The 17,845-nt window shown below is 36.0% G+C and overlaps 1 protein-coding gene across 2 annotated transcripts in view; it reads left to right on the plus strand.

The window, feature by feature from the left end:
• Window positions 1–13,060, plus strand: part of LOC139763189 (uncharacterized) — a 64,433-nt gene extending 51,373 nt beyond the window's left edge. The window contains exons 4-11 of one of the 2 annotated variants that reach the window (XM_071688930.1): window positions 313–501; window positions 1,269–1,387; window positions 3,350–3,503; window positions 4,332–4,496; window positions 6,453–6,618; window positions 8,032–8,178; window positions 9,916–10,074; window positions 11,074–13,060. In XM_071688930.1, the coding sequence (XP_071545031.1) occupies window positions 313–501; window positions 1,269–1,387; window positions 3,350–3,503; window positions 4,332–4,496; window positions 6,453–6,618; window positions 8,032–8,178; window positions 9,916–10,074; window positions 11,074–11,234 (1,260 nt within the window). In that variant the 3' untranslated portion in view covers window positions 11,235–13,060. The remainder of the gene's footprint in view (window positions 1–312; window positions 502–1,268; window positions 1,388–3,349; window positions 3,504–4,331; window positions 4,497–6,452; window positions 6,619–8,031; window positions 8,179–9,915; window positions 10,075–11,073) is intronic. The other variant, XM_071688931.1, reaches the window with a different exon arrangement.
• Window positions 13,061–17,845: the final 4,785 nt, after the last annotated feature.

The following is a 17,845-nucleotide window of genomic DNA, read 5'->3' on the forward strand; positions in this document are numbered from 1 at the left end:
TTGAAAGAAAGAAAAGAAAAGATATATATATATATATATAATGTTTGTATTCTTGTATATAATTCTTATTATTATTTTCATTAGAGTATAATAGATATATTACCTTAGAACCCCTTTTCTCATAGGGGCTTTCTGCAGCCTCAAGGCTTTGCAACTTCTAGTAGGAGGGAAATGGTGGACTCCTTTAGAGTGAGATGTTCCTTAAGGAGAATGTACTCCCTTTCATCAAAAGATATTGATACAGCCTTGCCATAGGTAATTTTTCACTTGCAGAGTAAATCGAATACAAAACAATTTTTCACTCCTGTTCAGGGCTACCTTCGCGTTGCCAAGTGTAACATAGCTCTTGGAGATGCTACTGCAGCACTCTCAGTACTACGGCAGGCTGGTGAAATAGAACCAAACAACAGGGCCATCCAGGAAGAGGTAACCAAAGCCCAGAGCCTCATTCGATGCCAGGATGAAGTTGCCAAGGCTACAGCTAAAGCTGACTACAGAACGGTAAGTAGGAATTTATATTAAACTTAAGAATTTCATTCAGTGTGACAGATAGCCAAATGCAATAATAATTAGTGTTTCAAATCCGGTTTTACCACTTCTTCCTGTCCCTGAAATATGAATGTTGTAATTAGTTCGTATATTTCTATGTCTGTCCTTTATTGTGCACTGGCACCATGCCTATATTTGAATATTCATGTCTTTACAATGCCATTATTATTGACAAATTGTTTTCTTGGTTAAAGAATTTTGTATGTAATTCAGAAAAATGCTCATTCGAATTCATTGATGAGATGGGTATTTTCTTTATGAAGTTGCTTCTGTCTAGAAATAGAGGTTTTGAAGATTGAAAAGCCTTTTCTTTCCAAAATGATATCCCTAGAGTATGATATATTTTCCTGGACAAATATGGGTTAGGACCTTCTAGGTACTGTTGGGATACACTGGCTTTCCCCACCCATTACTATCTACCCACCTGTGGTCGTGGCATCCATCTTGTTTCAAGCACAACTTTGACCCCTGTAGATTTCCCCAACTTACTTGCTCCTGGCAACTTACCCAAGTTTCTCAAAATATGTAGATTGTAGGTGTCAGCCCCTTATCAGCCCAACTCTTCATAATGCTCCTCCTCTTGTTGACATTAATGTCTTACTTTGTCTTACTTTTTCCTCTCCTTAGTCCCTTTTTATATCTTTCAAAACTTATCAAAGTTATAAAAAATTTTGTTGCCCTTAATAAGGGGAACTTATTAAAGTCTTTACTTCATACAGGCCATATTCCACTTGGATCGAGCATTAGAATTGGCTGTTGGGTGCCGGAGCTTGAAAATCACCAAGGCAGAATACCTTGTCTTCCTGCAGCGGTATGGAGATGCACAGGAAATAGTTAAGTAAGTGTATTATCAAGATTGTTTGGTTAATGATGTTAATCAAATAAGATTCTGTTTGGTTAATGATGTTATGTCTCGATGAATCTTTAACAATTTACCATGATTACCTTAGATTGTAAAACTTTTTCATACCTGATTGCCATTTCCCACATTAGCGAGAAAATGCCAGGAACAGACAAAGAAAGACCACATTCACTTACATCCATTCTTTAGCTCTCATGTGCAGGGCTTCGAAACCAGAGCCCTCTCCACAATCAGGCCACACAGACCTTTCCATTGTTCCCCCTAGCTACTTTACATGCCCTCGTTCAGTCCATTAACAGCATGTCAACCTTTGCATTCCACGTCATTCCAGTTCGTTCCCTCCCATGCATGCCTTTCACCCTCCTGCATATTCAGGACTTGAAATGCTTTTCACTCCATCCTTCCATCTAGTTTCTTAAGTTTGGAATCCAGCAGTAGTATTCAGTTAGTAATTCCTTGTTACAGTAAAATTTGTTAAAAGTTTACATTAATAATGAGAAAGTAGTTCAGTGTTATACTGTAAAATATTGTTTCATCTATTCTGAGGAATTCTGCCGAAAAGTAATAACTTCAATATTGTACGTAGTTATGAAGATGAATTTGATGCATAACTCTGTATCTTAAGCATAAGTCCCCTTATCTGTGTTATTCATTTTAATAGTGAACCTCCCATATATCTTTTAATGTTGGAATTATAATTGTACTATTAGCTATATAAACATATTTCTTTTTCCTTATCAGTAGTGTTCTTTCAGTCAAATATTAATTATATTTCCTTTAATATTGGGATAATCTTTGTGTCTTCATGCACTCCTCAATGTTTCATATAATTTAGTGTCATCCCCCTCACCCCCCCCCCCCCCCCAACTTTTTACTTTCTTTTTACACTTCCTTTAAGATTAGAATAGTCTCCAAGCATTTTCATATAAACTCTTCAATAATTTATAAAATTTGGTGTCATCACTTTCTCTTTTCACTGTCTCTACATTAAGGATTGCTTGATGTATATAATGTAGTTTGTACCACAAAATGTCCAGCAGCCTTTAAGGAATCTTTCTGAAGATTGATTTCTCTTATTTTTCATGTGTTAGAAATTAACAAATAGCAAAATTAGGTTTACAATAAATATTGCTTTCGGGAATTTTCATATGCTTTTGATCGAACATCTTGCATATCCATATCTTGCCTGTTGACACTGTTTTTCAAATTATGTATCTGTCATTTTTTTTTTTTTTACTATCTAATATAGCTTCTAAGAAATAATTAGGCCAAATATAGAAAATATCCCTTAGGTAGGGGAGAAAAATTTTACCTCCATATTACCCATCGTGTCTTTGAAGGTGACTAAAGGGGACCGAAAGGGGTGGTTGGACCCCCCTTTCTTGTATTTGAATTTAAAAAGAAGGAACAAGGAGGAGCCAGGCAGGGAGTTCCTTTTAAGGCTTTGTCATCTGTTCTTGATGCTGCCGCACTTACATGGGAAATGGCAAAAGTATATGAAAAAAAATTCTTCCCTCATTCTTTAAATAATAAGAAATAAGAACATTAGACAGATTTTGGTGTGGATAATTAACACCAGACACAGAAATTCAATTTTGTAGCAACACATTCTCATTGTTATCGGGAATGAGATGTGTGTACCTAAGCCTCCAAATTAAGTACAGAATGAAAAAATGACAATAAAATGAATATTTAGTATATGTTCACAGTTTTGAAATGTATGTCAACTAGAAACTGAAAGGCTTGATCATGAAATAGGCTGTAACAGAAAAAAGGGACTGGAGTAAGATGAGTAAAACTAAGTTAAACATGTAAAGTTTTAACATAAAAACTCATTAGAACTAAACACACTATCATTTTATCATGGAATGGGTGAACTAATCTAGGGAATGGATGCTTTCTGTTCTATTGCGTTAACCTGATCCTTTCTGTTACTAGTGACATCCTTCAGTATGACAGCGGAAATGCAGATGCTATATACGTAAGAGGGATGTGTCTGTATTATCAAGATAACCCCGATGCTGCCTTCAGCCACTTCCAACATGTTTTGCGATTAGCACCAGATCATCAAAAGGCTCGTGATGTTTACAAGGTGAGATATTGATTTGAACTTTAACATGTTGAAGTAAGAAGGTATGTTTTTTAAATATCTTCTGTATTTGTAAATTGTTTTTGTATAGATAAGAACCACTCATATGGATTTGCAGTAATTCCCAATGCATTAATTCAGGTAACCAGGACACCACAGCATAGAATTCAGAATCTCTTGATTTGGAAGAAGTGAAGTAAAAGTGAAAAAAATTACTTTAGTTATGGTTGTTTATTTAAAGAAAAACTCAAGCAATAGTGACCATATATAATAGTTTTGATAGGCGTTGAAAATTTATCTGTAGTATATCATCTCAATTTTAGCAACAAAGTAAGAAATCAAATCAGGAAAAAAGAAAAAATAGGGTATATATGCAAAGTTGTAAAAAATACTTTTTTTTGTCAAGGTCGTGTATGAAGTCCTGCAAGTAAGAATGATGTACTTATATACGAACTTTGAATTTAATGGCAATGTTCTATTACTTTGAAATGTTGATGGCGCAAAGATCACTGAAAATTGCTTTGGGCTTAAGTAATACTGCATTCACATTTTATCAGATTGATTGCATGGTAAGAAGATACTGCATTATATAGGTTGAGTTTGAGAGTTAGTCATAGCTGACCTTGTTTTATTTTGTATGGACTACTTGAAGCTAATCATTTTTATATTGATTTGTAAGAGTAAAGTAACCTCTTGCATGTTATGATGCTACCTCCACACGATAAGGTAAAATGCATGTAGAGTGTGTAATATGCTACATGGAGAACTAGTGCAGAAAAGTTATGTTATCTAAAGTATTTTTGATAAGCAGCTTGCATCTTGTTTTTTCAGAAAGCAAAATTGCTAAAGCAGAAGAAAGAAGAAGGTAATGAGGCATTCAAAAAAGGAAACTATCAGGAAGCTTTCAATCTATATACAGATGCCCTTGCAATAGACCCTCTGAACAAACACACTAATGCCAAACTGTACTTCAATCGTGCTACAGTTGGTTCAAAGGTAAGCAGATGTTGTTAGTTATGGAAAGGAAGTTAATATATGCAGTCTTAAACATACACTTTGGAAAGTTTACTTTCTTTTTTTTTTTCCTGAAGAAACCACATCATTATTTCAGCTCTCTCTCTCTCTCTCTCTCTCTCTCTCTCTCTCTCTCTCTCTCTCTCTCTCTCTCTCTCTCAGAAGAAAAATGTTTTGTCCGTGAATCACAAGCAGCTTGACCAAAAGAGTTAAGTCTGAAAACCTAATAAAGTGAAAGTAATTCCTCAAACAGCCATTTACCATAGGATCACAGTCCGTAGACAAAAGCAAAAAACTAAGTACATACCATTCAGTCTTTATCAGTGTTAGGCTACCTTGATGAAGTGAAAATCATTCCTCAAACAACTGTTTACCCAGGACCATCTAATCTCAGCCCCTTATCATGTTTATAAAAATTATGTGTTGAAAAAAAATTGATTTATATACTGACAGAATTTGAAGGTTACATGTACAAAGATCTGCTACCCAGCCAGAAAAATTAGTGCCAAAATACTGGTGTATATACTGACAAAATTTGAAGGATAAAAACATCTGCTACCCAGCCAGCTTAGTTCTTTGATCATATCTAGTATGTTTGCAAGCAATGAGACACAGTGCTGGAAAAGGATATGATATTCTAATAACAACAGAACTTCAGGGTTTATGATTAACTGGCTCCCGGTAAGATGTTTAACCTAATTTATATATATACCCTACCTCAATCTCCCCTTCAGATAAAGGAGAATGAGAAATTGTCTTCCTCATCTGATAATCTAAACTACTCATTATTGAGGGCATAAGAATGCTCATATGGGCAGATTCACCATTACTGCAGACATGCATCATAAAGGCAAGCCCTGGAATAAGGCACTTGATTATCCCCGACACTTTTTGGTGAATATCCATGGTCTCTGAGCTGTTCCAATGACTTATCCTTTGTTTGGGATGCTAGCCAATAGTGCATGCATAATTTTGAAAAAAATCCTGTTGAATTAATCTAGCACATCTGAAATAGTCTTCCACATTCTAATGTCACATCATCCCATCTTCAACTATGCTGAAGGAACATAGAACTAGTACTTTGTCATATTTCAGCACATCATTATTGTCCTAGCTCTCCAAGTACCCCTTTTGCATATTCCCATACTTCTACCCTAGGAATAAATTTTGATAACTTTCTTTAAGTACAACAGAAATAAGTGTGAAAAGTACACAAATTAAGACGCTTAGTTAAATAAAAACTACACAGCAAACAGAGTAATGAATTTGAAAGATTTTTAGCTAATGGTTTTCTGTATCATGAAATGGATAGTTGAGTAAATACAAAAAGGTTAAAATAGAGATTACTGTATGAGAATAACATAAGAGAATTGTAGGGTTTGTTTAAGTGTGTAGAATGGGGGTGGTTAGTAGAGATGGTGAAGGGCTTTTAAAGGAACTTTAATCGTATTGAGGATCCATAAAAAATTGTGAGCAGTTTAGAATAGCATCACCTTCATTTCTAGGTTTGTTAAAAGCACAGTATGGATGGAAAAGAACCCTCGTGGATTTTATATTTAGGTTAATGATGATATGAATTGAAGATAAGTAAAAAAGATGCTGAAGTTATGCATTATGATGAATGGGAGAATACATGGGATTAGAATACAAGTGAATGTAAAATATGGATCTTGTTGGCAAAACATGGACCTTTTCATAGAAATAATTGATGAGGATTTGATGGCTGGAAAAAGTGTTATTGTCATGTGTACTACTGTGGTGACTTTGCTGATAGGCTGGATATAGCATAAAATAAGTATATATTTTAGAATGTAGGATTTAGCCATTAGTAGTTTTACTATTACTATTTTTTCATTCACTGTACTAAAGTTATTCATGAATAAGAATGTAACATGCTAGTCCCTAGGTATTAATTAAAGTGTCTGTATCAAATAACAGCTTAATAAACTTGAACAAGCCACAGAAGATTGCACAGCAGCGATAAACCTTGATGATGGTTACGTAAAAGCATACCTTCGAAGAGCCAAGTGTTATCAGTTATTAGAAAAGCATGAAGAAGCTGTCAGAGATTATGAAAGAATAACCAAACTAGATCGTAGTCAAGGTAAGTAACTGTGAATATTTTGATTTATATCTTTCTCATAACATATTATTATTATTATCATTATGAGTGTATTTGAAGGTATATTAGTCCTAACAAATGTTTTATAGATGCAAGGAATGGGCTATAGATTAGGATGGTTGAAGGAGAGTGGATGCGTTGAAATGAAATGTAAGGACTATATGTGGTGAGGTGGTTTAATTAAGTAATAAAAGGGTAAGAGAGAGTTTTGGAGTATGGGTGAGAGACCTGAAGAGGGTGTGCCTAAATGGCTTGGACATAAGAAAAGAATGAATGAGGAGAGTATGAGAAAGAGGATATGTGTCTGAAGTGGAGGGTACAAGGAAAAGGGGAAGACCAAATTGGAGATAGAAGGATGTCATGAAAAAGATTTTGAGTGATCAGGGTCTGAACATGGGATAGAGTGAACTGGAACAAGTGGTCTACACGGGTCGACTTGCTGTGAGTGGACTGAAACAGGGCATGTGGAGCAGCCGGAGGAAATCAATGAATGGCTTTTGGGACTTGATTGTGGATAGGGGCTAACTCATGGTCTAAGAGGTAGCTAATAGGGGCAGGAACAGGGGGGCCTGGAAACCTTCCCCTTCTTATGTTTCAGTTTCAAAAAGTGGAAACAAGGAGTGTTCCTAGGGGTGTCAAAATGTGAATGAATACAACTAGGCTAATAAGGGAGTCAGGTAATATGTGGGAAGAGGAACTGAGCAGTTCTGAGTGGAAGTAAAGTAAAAGGAAAGGGGGAAGAATGGTTTAGAAATGTCTAAGGGGTAAAGTCTTAGGACAGTGTTAGCATAAAAGCAAAAGGAGTAGTATTTATGTTGGAGGAGGAGTTGGGGGAATGTGTTAAACAGTGCAAGGAAGTGAGTTCATGACTGGTGTGGGTGAAAAATAAGAGATTATTACGAGAGGTGGAATGAGTATTATGAAGGACTTATTTGTGTGAACGTTGGTCAGCAGTGCCAAACACAAGACTATGGAAACCCATTTGTGTGTAATTACCTATTTGTGTAATCGCAGACTTGTACTGAATGAGGAGTGAGTTTTATACTTGTAGGGCCCCATCTCTTGAACATTCTCTACTATCAAACATCTTAAATCTATGTACGTTTTGTGCAATAACAATGTCCATAGTCATTCTTTTCCATTCACGCACCACTGTTATTCTATTCAAGTATTTCTTTACATCTTTTTCAGAAGTTGTTTGTTTAATTTCATGTTATGTCATCTGTTTGCTCTGATGTGTGTATGTTTGCATCTGTACATACATGCACTTCAGTTTGTACCTAATGTTAAAGAACATATTCAATCATTAGGAAGTTTTTTGTTTGGTAAATCTCTTCCTCAAAAAAATGAGAAAGCTTTGCATGCAGGTTATAACGAATCCTATATTTGCTGCAGAACATAAACGTTTACTACAAGAGGCCAAAATTCAGTTGAAACGGTCTAAGAGGAAGGACTACTACAAGATCCTTGGAGTTAACAAGAATGCTTCAGATGACGAAATAAAAAAGTCCTACCGCAAAATGGCATTGGTACATCATCCAGGTAAGTGAAAATTCAGCTCTAAAAACTGGAAAAACTTTGAAAATTTCTTCAGCAGAGACCTCTAGAATATGGGTTAAGGAAAAGAAAATATACTTCTCTTTGTTGAAATTGTACAGATCAGGTACCTTCTCAAAAATAACATTTTTGTGACTGTTTATGTAGGATCATGCAGGTATTCAAAATCAGAAACACTCATAAGACTTTGTTCACAAACCTACCAGTTTCCAGTGATATTGATATTGCTGTGTTGTAAATTGATGATATGACATGCTGTATTGTATACTGATTTTGATACATCATAAGTTAGTTTGGAACAAAAAACATGATATTGAACTAGGCTAGACATGCAGCATTGTAAACTGATAGTAACACGACACACTGTATGTAAACTGTTGGTAATACATCATAAGTGCGCGTGAAACAAAAAATACACTAATCAGTTTGATGGATCAGGGACTCAAATTGTTTTTACCCTATCTTATTTTTTGTGATTTTATTGAATTTCCTGCAGGTTAACATGGATTAAATGAATAAAAAGAGGAATATTAATAAGTTTCAAAATCTAGAAGACTGGCAGAGATTAGAGGAAGTGTGGGAGTCAGCTTTCCCTCAGTAAGCAGGGAACTTGGCAACAGTGAAAGGATAAATAACAATTACAAGGAGCCTTGAACAGTATTGTATATGTGCCAGAATTTGTAGTATCTTATGTTTCAGGAATGGAGGTTATAGCATCAATACGTATTTCTTAACAGCTGAGGTAGAGATGAGTAAATGAGGCTCTTCCGTGTCATTTCCCTAGCTGTTCCTCAAGAGGGCAGGAAACAGTGAACATTATAAAAAAAAGTATACTGTCTGTGATTTTAAAGTTGTGAATCAGGTGCACTTGTAGTTTTGATTAACTGGCTGTCTTCTGATGTCTATTTTATCTTTGTTTTGTATTTGTTCAGTGTTTTCTACATTAGTGAGGCAGCACCATGATCATCAGGTGAAGAAAGGCCTCAATCACTCGCATCCATTCTCTGTGTGAAACCACAGCCTCATATCCACAACCAGACCCCATAGCCCTTTCCAGGGTTTCCCCCAGATATTTCATCTGTTGATAGCACATCAGTCAAAATTCACTCCCTTCTGTGCACATATTTCAGTCTCCTGCATGATCATGCCCCAAGTGCTCAAAATATTTTTCACTCCATCCTTCCATCTCATTGTCCCCTCCACTTCTGACTTATATCTTTTTTGTCAACCTATCCTCACTCAATGTCTCCATATGTGCAGACCTTTTTAGCTCACCCTCTTCAGCTGTCGTATTCATACTCTTCCTATTAATGTACCTCTGTCTTACTTGTTTATTACATATTCAAACTACCTCACAACACTTATTGTCCTTAAACATTTCATCTCCAATATACCAACCCTCCTCCACACATTCCTATCTATAGGCCATGCCTGGCATCCATTTTCTCCTTCACAGTTAAAGACTTCTCTTTCCACACATTCATTATTACTTTTCAGAAAGTTCACCCCTTGATCCACCTTTTGACTTGCATCTGCCTCCAAGGTTCCTTTTGCTGTTGTGTCCAGCAACTCCTGTAATGAGTGATGATAATGGTAACATAATCAAATGATGAAATGTTTACTTTGTATTTAAGAAGCAAAATTGGTACTGCTGTATTTTATGATCACTTACCAAATGGTATTCAGATTTTTTAAGCTTTTTCCTGTACTGTTTCCTTTTAGATCGACATGCTAATGCAAGTGAGAAGGACAAGCATGAACATGAAATTAAGTTCAAGGAAATAGGGGAAGCATATTCTGTGTTGACAGATGCAAAGAAACGAGCAATGTATGACAGAGGCCAAGACATCAATGATCCTGATGGTGGATTTGCACATGAGGGTTAGTATGCTTGGCATTATTATACCTAAGCATGTTTTTGCAGTGAATAAATTTTCTGTATTTTACAATAATTTCCTTGCTATCAAAATACATTTGTTTATAATGAATATGAAAATAGTTTTACTTAAAGGTGAAAATTTTCTACATATATCTTTTAATTTAATCCTAAAGTTTAAGAGCTATCACCCTATGAGGTACAGTGATTCAGTAGAATGATATTGATGCATAACATATTTTCCCACCACTCCTTGAATTCATATCTGTGGTCTGATATGGTAATGGGTGTCCATAAGTTAATAGCAGCAATAGATCATCCATAGAAATAAACTGTGTTCGGTTACCCAAAAAAAAACCAAGGTGGGAAGACCTTATGTGTCTGCTTGATGGAAATACGTTTTTCATTGTAAACAAAAAGTTTTTGTGTGGTTTAAATGATAATACCAAACTTTCACTCTCGGACAAATCAGGAGACCACATGGATCAATTTTGAATAATGATAATAACACATTTATGTATATATATATGCGTGTATGAGTGGATGGGCCATTTTTCGTCTGTTTCCTGGTGCTACCACGCTGACGCAGGAAACAGTGATTATGTATAATAATAAAGAATAAATATTTTGAATATGATATTAGAAGAAAATTTTCACCAAACAGAGCAGCAGAAAATGAAAAGGAGCTAAATGTATTTGTCACTTAAGTATGCTGTGGCTTTAATTTAAACAACTGCTACATGGCAGGATTTCAGTCTTAACTTTACAGCAAGATATGAATATCTGTTGATGGGTTTGAATAGCTACTTTTATTTCTTTTTTTTTCAAAATTGGTCAAAAATCTTGACGATGGGAAAATCTTTTGTTAACACTGATAACACCCAAAGGGATAAAAGACCATTTAACAGCAGAATATAGAATTATGTAATAACAATTGGTAGATACATGTTTAGGAACATGCATGCTTTCCAACTTTTAATGTAAATTTTTTTTATCATTTCCAGCAGACATTGATCCCAACCAGATATTCCAGGCCTTCTTTGGTGGAGGCCATGGAGGCTACAGCTTTGGTGGTCATACTGCAGGCTTCCAACAAGGTGGATTTCCAGGTTCTGGCTTTACAGGTGCAAGCTTCCCTGGTGGTTTCCACTTCCAGTTTGGCTAAATTGAAGCATGAATTTGTTCACTTATTTTAAAAGTCTTAGTGTAAAAAGATTTCATGACAGAAATGGACTTCATGCTGTGGTGTTCCATAAGATGTTATACATAAAAACTGCAGTTGTACCCGGATTTTAGTCACTCATCTTGGAAAAAAGGAAGAAAAAATTGGGAGTAAGGGTAGACTAATAATTTGTAGATTATCATTATCATGAATTTTCTTTAACAACTTGGCAGATGGGGGAGGGGTAAGTGGAGACCAAACTAGGCATTAAATGTCATATTTAGGGCAATCTCTAGTGAAGTACATATTTATTTCATTTTTTAAGAAAATATTTTTGAGATGTAGGTAAGTACAGTTCATACTTAAATGTAAGACGTGCAAAGTTATTCTGAACACATTAATCTATCCAGAATGTACGAGTATGTAAAGTAATGAACTTGACTCTACTATTGTAGTTACTGCAAGTAAAAATGACATTGAGAGAGATTATTGCTTAAATGTATATGATATGGATCTAGTTGATCAATGAATTGGTGTTTCTCATGTCATGATCATTCTCAAGGCATCTTTTTTTTTATATATATATAATTTCATCCATTATGCTACATTATCACCCCCTCAAGATACTCACTGTTTACATATACACACAAGTACATTATTTTTCATATTCATTTGTAAAAGGTTCAGCCATTTTTATTGCCAAATCAGCATACCTTTTGATTCCCATAGAGGAAGCTTATGTTGATGGCTATATTTACTACACAAACCAGCTGTATTTTGCACTGTCATTTCTGAAGGTTTCACCCAAACGTATACGTTTCATTCACCTGTCTACTTTCTTCAGTTGTTGAAGTTGTGAATATGTTATGTGTTCAGTGATATGCTTTAGACTGAAGATAAAATTCCCATTTCTGAATAATTTAGAAGAAACTTGCATGCAGAACATATTAGTCTTGGTATCAGTCTTGGTATCACTAATCATTTGTTTATTGAAATCAGCCACTTTTGTAAGAGTATTTGACCTGCAGGGGTATTTGAATCAGTTTTATTTATTTTTCTTGTACATTTACTCATAGTACTTGTGATATTGATGGATTCACTGCAGTTCAAATAAGTGAGACAAAAACATGATTTAGGGGTCTGTCTGTGGCACAAGAGGTGATTCACAAAGATTCTTTTTTTGCATTCCTGCCTCAGATTTTTTTTTCTTACTGCTGATTCCAAGTAACTAAGATTGGTGATATTTTCATTTGTACATAATTTATCTCTATTAATACAGATCATTTCACTTCTCCAACATTTGTCAAGTAAATGTGCTTTATGCATTCAATTTCTGAAGCTGTTTATACGTTGAAAATTACCATCAGTTGTATATCCACTAATATGTTGCCAAAAATTTGAAGAATGTTACAATAGTAGGTGCATACTCTTGGTGGATATACATTATAAGTGTATTTCTAAACTTTATTTTCCTTTTCTATACAAGAATGATCATTTTTTAGTGGTTTTATATACTAAATTTTATATACTTCCTGAAATTATATATATTATGTTGTAAAGCGATTGTACAAATAGTTTTTACCTCAGTCTGGGCAAATGAAGATTGTGGTGATTTAGATATTGCTTTATGAAAATTAAAATGGTAAAGCAGCACACAGTATAAATGCTTAGAGGATAAAATCATTATCTGGTCTCCTGTGATTTCTTGTTTTACTTAGTTTGAAAATCTACATTATATTCAACCACCACTGTATGTTTTTAGATGGGAAAAAATTGTATATGTATTACATTCATTCAAAATAAAGATCCAAGATTATAAGGATTATTTACCCATCTGGTTTTTCTCTCATTTGACTCTCTAACCATATATATGGAGTGAAGCAAATGCATAGAGCCTGTCAGAAGAGGGCCTATGCTGGCACATTGATGCCTCTCATCCTTATGCTTATGCTGGTACATGGATGCTCCTCATCCTTGTAAGTACACAATAACTGTTTTTTCTCGGGCATGACTGCCGTCTGTATACATATAATAATATTACACTATTCATGATGTCAAGGCAAGATTTCATACTACATATGTGTTACCTACTATCACTTATCTTTTACATAGTTAACATGACTAAATGACCAAATTATTTTAATGGCACTAAAAGTACCATAGCGAGTGCCAACGCCACATATATATACTCAATTTTGACATCCCATGGGTAGATGATCTTTTTGTCTAGCTGTTGTGAAATACTGCTAGTGACAGTTATGAATAAGACAGAAGCAAACATTGCAGGGATTTTAACCAAAGCTGGGAAACATTCATTCATCTTGTGATGATGGCAGCAGGGCTAAAGGTTCATCACAAAATAAAGGGGGGCAGATGAAGGGTTAATGCTGTATGTAATGTTTTCAAAGGAACACATTCCTACTGATATCTAAAATCACAATATTACCTTACTACTAGCATAATGGAATGGAATTGTAACTAAACATCAGTGTGGACAATGCCCAGATCATGAGGGAAATGAAGAATGATGATGACTGCATCAGCCTAAAACAGGACAAATATATGGATGATCCAAATTCAGTCGAAGTGCAAGGGATGAGGATGGGCTACAGTGAAAGAAAGCTTCTTTGTGATGATTATCTGACAGGAAATAAATTACATGATTTTGCATGTGAAAACTATCTCAGGGTTGACGTTGTGCCTGATTTATTGCTTGAAATAAACGTTAGTAACTTTGTGGAAGACGCAACGGTCTACTGGCGAATATAGGAATCTTTTTCATGTTTGTAAATCATTTACTACATCTATTATACCAAAACGATTATGTCTCCCAAGTCTGGTCACCGCACCTAAAGGAGATCTGCTTGAAATAATAGAGAAGAGCAACTGAGGTGGCACCTGAAGTAAGAGAACTGAGCTACAATGAGAGGCTGAGGGTTACGATACTGTCCTCCATGGAGGAAAGGATAGGGATGGCCCTGATAACAGCCTTCATGTTTCTAAATCGGCCAGATGATACTGACTGGGAACAACTCGCCATGAGAATGCAGCACCAGAAAAACAAAGAAGCTTTAACAAAAATGTGGGCAAAAAGTTTTATAGAAAGGTTGGTTTATTGTAACACTGGTGGATGGTTGGAATAAACTAAACAATGAAGCAGTGGATGCTGGTAGTTTACACGGATATGTTTGTGAACAGACAGATGTTTCATTATATAATTTCAATGTAATTCACTTCACACCATCTTTCCTATGCAACATCAATGGTTCTTTCCCCTTAAAATAATCCATGAAAACATGAAACATACCCAGTGATAGCAATGTAGATTTTTTCTAATCAGTATCTGAGTCCCATAATTTAATACTTTGTTTTCTGTCATACAACACACACACACACACCCCAACACAAACCAGGTGTTTTAGCAATGACAATGACCCGCATAAGTCATAAATTGCACCAAATGGCTATGTCACCTGAGTTGGAGGTACAAGAAATGCTTGTATACAAGAAGAAAATGATTGACATTTACAAAAGTGCTGCTTCTCACCTCTGTTATGATAGACCCAGCCAGGTCATCACTGCTCACCAACACGTTCCTGGACACCACATCTCCCACCTGTAAGCATAAATGGAAAACCCTGTGTCATAAACATCACTATGGGCAGCAATGAGCAATGAAATTACCCATACCGAAACACACAGCAGAAATGTTCCCTAGATAATGAAACAATGTGGCCAGCTAAAGTTAATTAAAAAAGTTGCACGACAAAAAGTTCGTCGTAGTCCACCCTCAAGTGTAGAAATCTTCGTTCACGCTCAGTCTCTAGCTGTCGTGTGTAATGCACCGAAATCACAGCTCCCTTTCCACGCCCAGGCCCCACAGAACTTTTCATGGTTTACCCCAGACACTTCACATGCCCTGGTTCAATCCATTGACAGCACATTGACCCCGGTATACCACATCGTTCCAATTCACTCTATTCCTTGCATGCCTTTCACCCTCCTGCATGTTCAGGCCCCGATCACTCAAAATCTTTTTTGCTCCATCCTTTCACCTCCAATTTGGTCTCCCACTTCTCTTTGTTCCCTCCATCTCTGAGACATATATCCTCTTTGTCAATCTTTCCTCACTTATTCTCTCCATGTGACCAAACCATTTCAATACACCCTCTTCTGCTCTCAACCACACTCATTTTATTACCACACATCTCTCTTACCCTTTCATTACTTACTCGATCAAACCACCTCGCACCACACATTGTCCACAAATATCTCATTTCCAACACATCCACCCTCCTCTGCACAGCCATATAACATTGTTGGAATCTGAGATAATGTTCTCATCTTCCACACATTCTTCAACGCTCCCAGAACCTTCGCCCTCTCCCTCACCCAGTGACTCACTTCTGCTTCCATGGTTCCATCCGCTATTAAATCCACTCCCAGATATCTAAACACTTCACTTCCTCCAGTTTTTCTCCATTCAAACTTACCTCCCAATTGACTTATCCCTCAACCCTACTGTACCTAATAACCTTGCTCTTATTCACATTTACTCTCAGCTTTCTTCTTTCACACACTTTACTAAACTCAGTCACCAGCTTCTGCAGTTTCTCACCTGAATCAGCCGCCACCGCTCTTATCATCAGCGAACAACTGACTCGCATCCCAAGCCCTCTCATCCACAACAGAAACAATGCCGATGACACAGATATGTGCATTCTTGAACAATTTCAGTAAACTGCAGCCATAATGACTTGTCATGTTTTAGATTTGCAGAGGTGGATGCCACTTGGCATAGCACTAGTGAAACAAGTTTCCTTTGTTTCTATAGTCCAAGAACTCACATACCTGATATTTTTCATTCGTTTCAAAGTGAACTGAAATTCCTGTGTAACTAGACCTGGGCCAAAGTCTCAGTATAAAATAACTAATTACATCACGAGAGGAGAGAGAGAGAGAGAGAGAGAGGTTTCCCATAGGTCAAGATCTCTGCCCATGATCACAGTGAACGAGACAGCTACCCAACCAGAAAACAAACAACTGTAGTACGCATAAGCTAATGAAAGTATGACTTGTGTCGAGGATGTTATCCCACTATCTGAATTCACAGCTACAAGGGAAAGCAGAAAGCATGAAATATTTCTTTGAGGCAGTCATACAACAGTTAATGTCTGAAGACATCAATTACGTTGGTTCTGTCCTAATGTTGGTAATTATACACTAACAGAGTAATTAAGGGACGGTGGTAAATACCGCCACAACACCTAAAAAAAAAAAACAAAGGGAAAGATAACCCAAGGTAAAACCGCACCTGTTTGGGGTAACTCTGAAAGCTTTATCATCTTGACATCAATCTGAAGCTTTCCTTAATTTTCAGTCAAAATCACTGTTAACACTTGTTTGTTGAAGCATGCAGGGTGCCGTATATTTGTCAGTTTATCGACAAAACATTTGCAAACCAAATATAAAATCGTAACGCGTGAACCATATGAAAGGAATGTAAACTTCTATACCATAATAATAGTGATTATTATACAATATATATATATATATATATATATATATATATATATATATATATATATATATATATATATATATAAGGGGACATCAACACCAAGTATCAATGGATATATGGGTGTGGCCAAGTGAGGTCCGAGGTCACGACCTGACTACAGGTGACCTTATTTACTCCCATAGGTACAGGACCAATAATACCTTTAGGAGTAGGTCACACATACACAGGGACGAAGGTACGGAGATGAGATGAAGAGATTGAGGGATAATTTGAGCTTCCTTTCCTCATGTGGAATCTCTACAACTGCCAGCGTTTGTGCTTCCTTTCCTGATAAGGGAATCTCTGCAACTGCCAGTCAAGATAGAATAATTATAATTATGATTTTTTCAGATCTGATTACGTTATGAAATGTTTGGAAAAGCTTTAGACAGACTATAAATTATGAAAAGTAAACAATACTTTCGTCAGTCTGCGACGCCACTGAAATCACTAATGACTGTGTTAAACGTTCTGCATGATTAACATATTGATATATACATTAGCGAAGCCTCCAGCTATCATTTCTGTCTCTATATTTCACTTATACTAATAAATGCGACGCAAAATCGGAGAAATTAAGCCTTAAATCCACACGACAGTTTACAAATCTGCTCGAGTTCTACCTAATGTCAAACCCTACCACAGTTCTCCAGTCGTCAAGATATTTAAACACTATCCTCACTGAGAAATACTGTGTAAACAATGCAAGACGGGTACAGTGAAAATACAAGTAAAAGCACATGTAATATGACTAACGGAGCAGATTACTACAATATACTAAGAAAAAAAATAGTTTGCTACCAGTTTCATAGCTAAAGTGTCAATTTATTTTGGATAAAAATCATAAAAATCAATATTATGTATTTCAAAATGAGAATAGATGCTACTGCTACAGGAAGATCGTTTATTGACAAGCTGCAGCGTAAAAATATATGGTAAACGACTTTGTTTCGGGGTCCATTCATTTTCCTCGCATGTTCATACAATTTTGGGTGCAGGTGAACGGTTCATCAACAGTAAGGAAACAAAACTAACCATGATGGTGGATGAGGAA

Source organism: Panulirus ornatus, chromosome 46, assembly GCF_036320965.1.
Source record: "Panulirus ornatus isolate Po-2019 chromosome 46, ASM3632096v1, whole genome shotgun sequence".
NCBI classification, from domain to species: domain Eukaryota; kingdom Metazoa; phylum Arthropoda; class Malacostraca; order Decapoda; family Palinuridae; genus Panulirus; species Panulirus ornatus.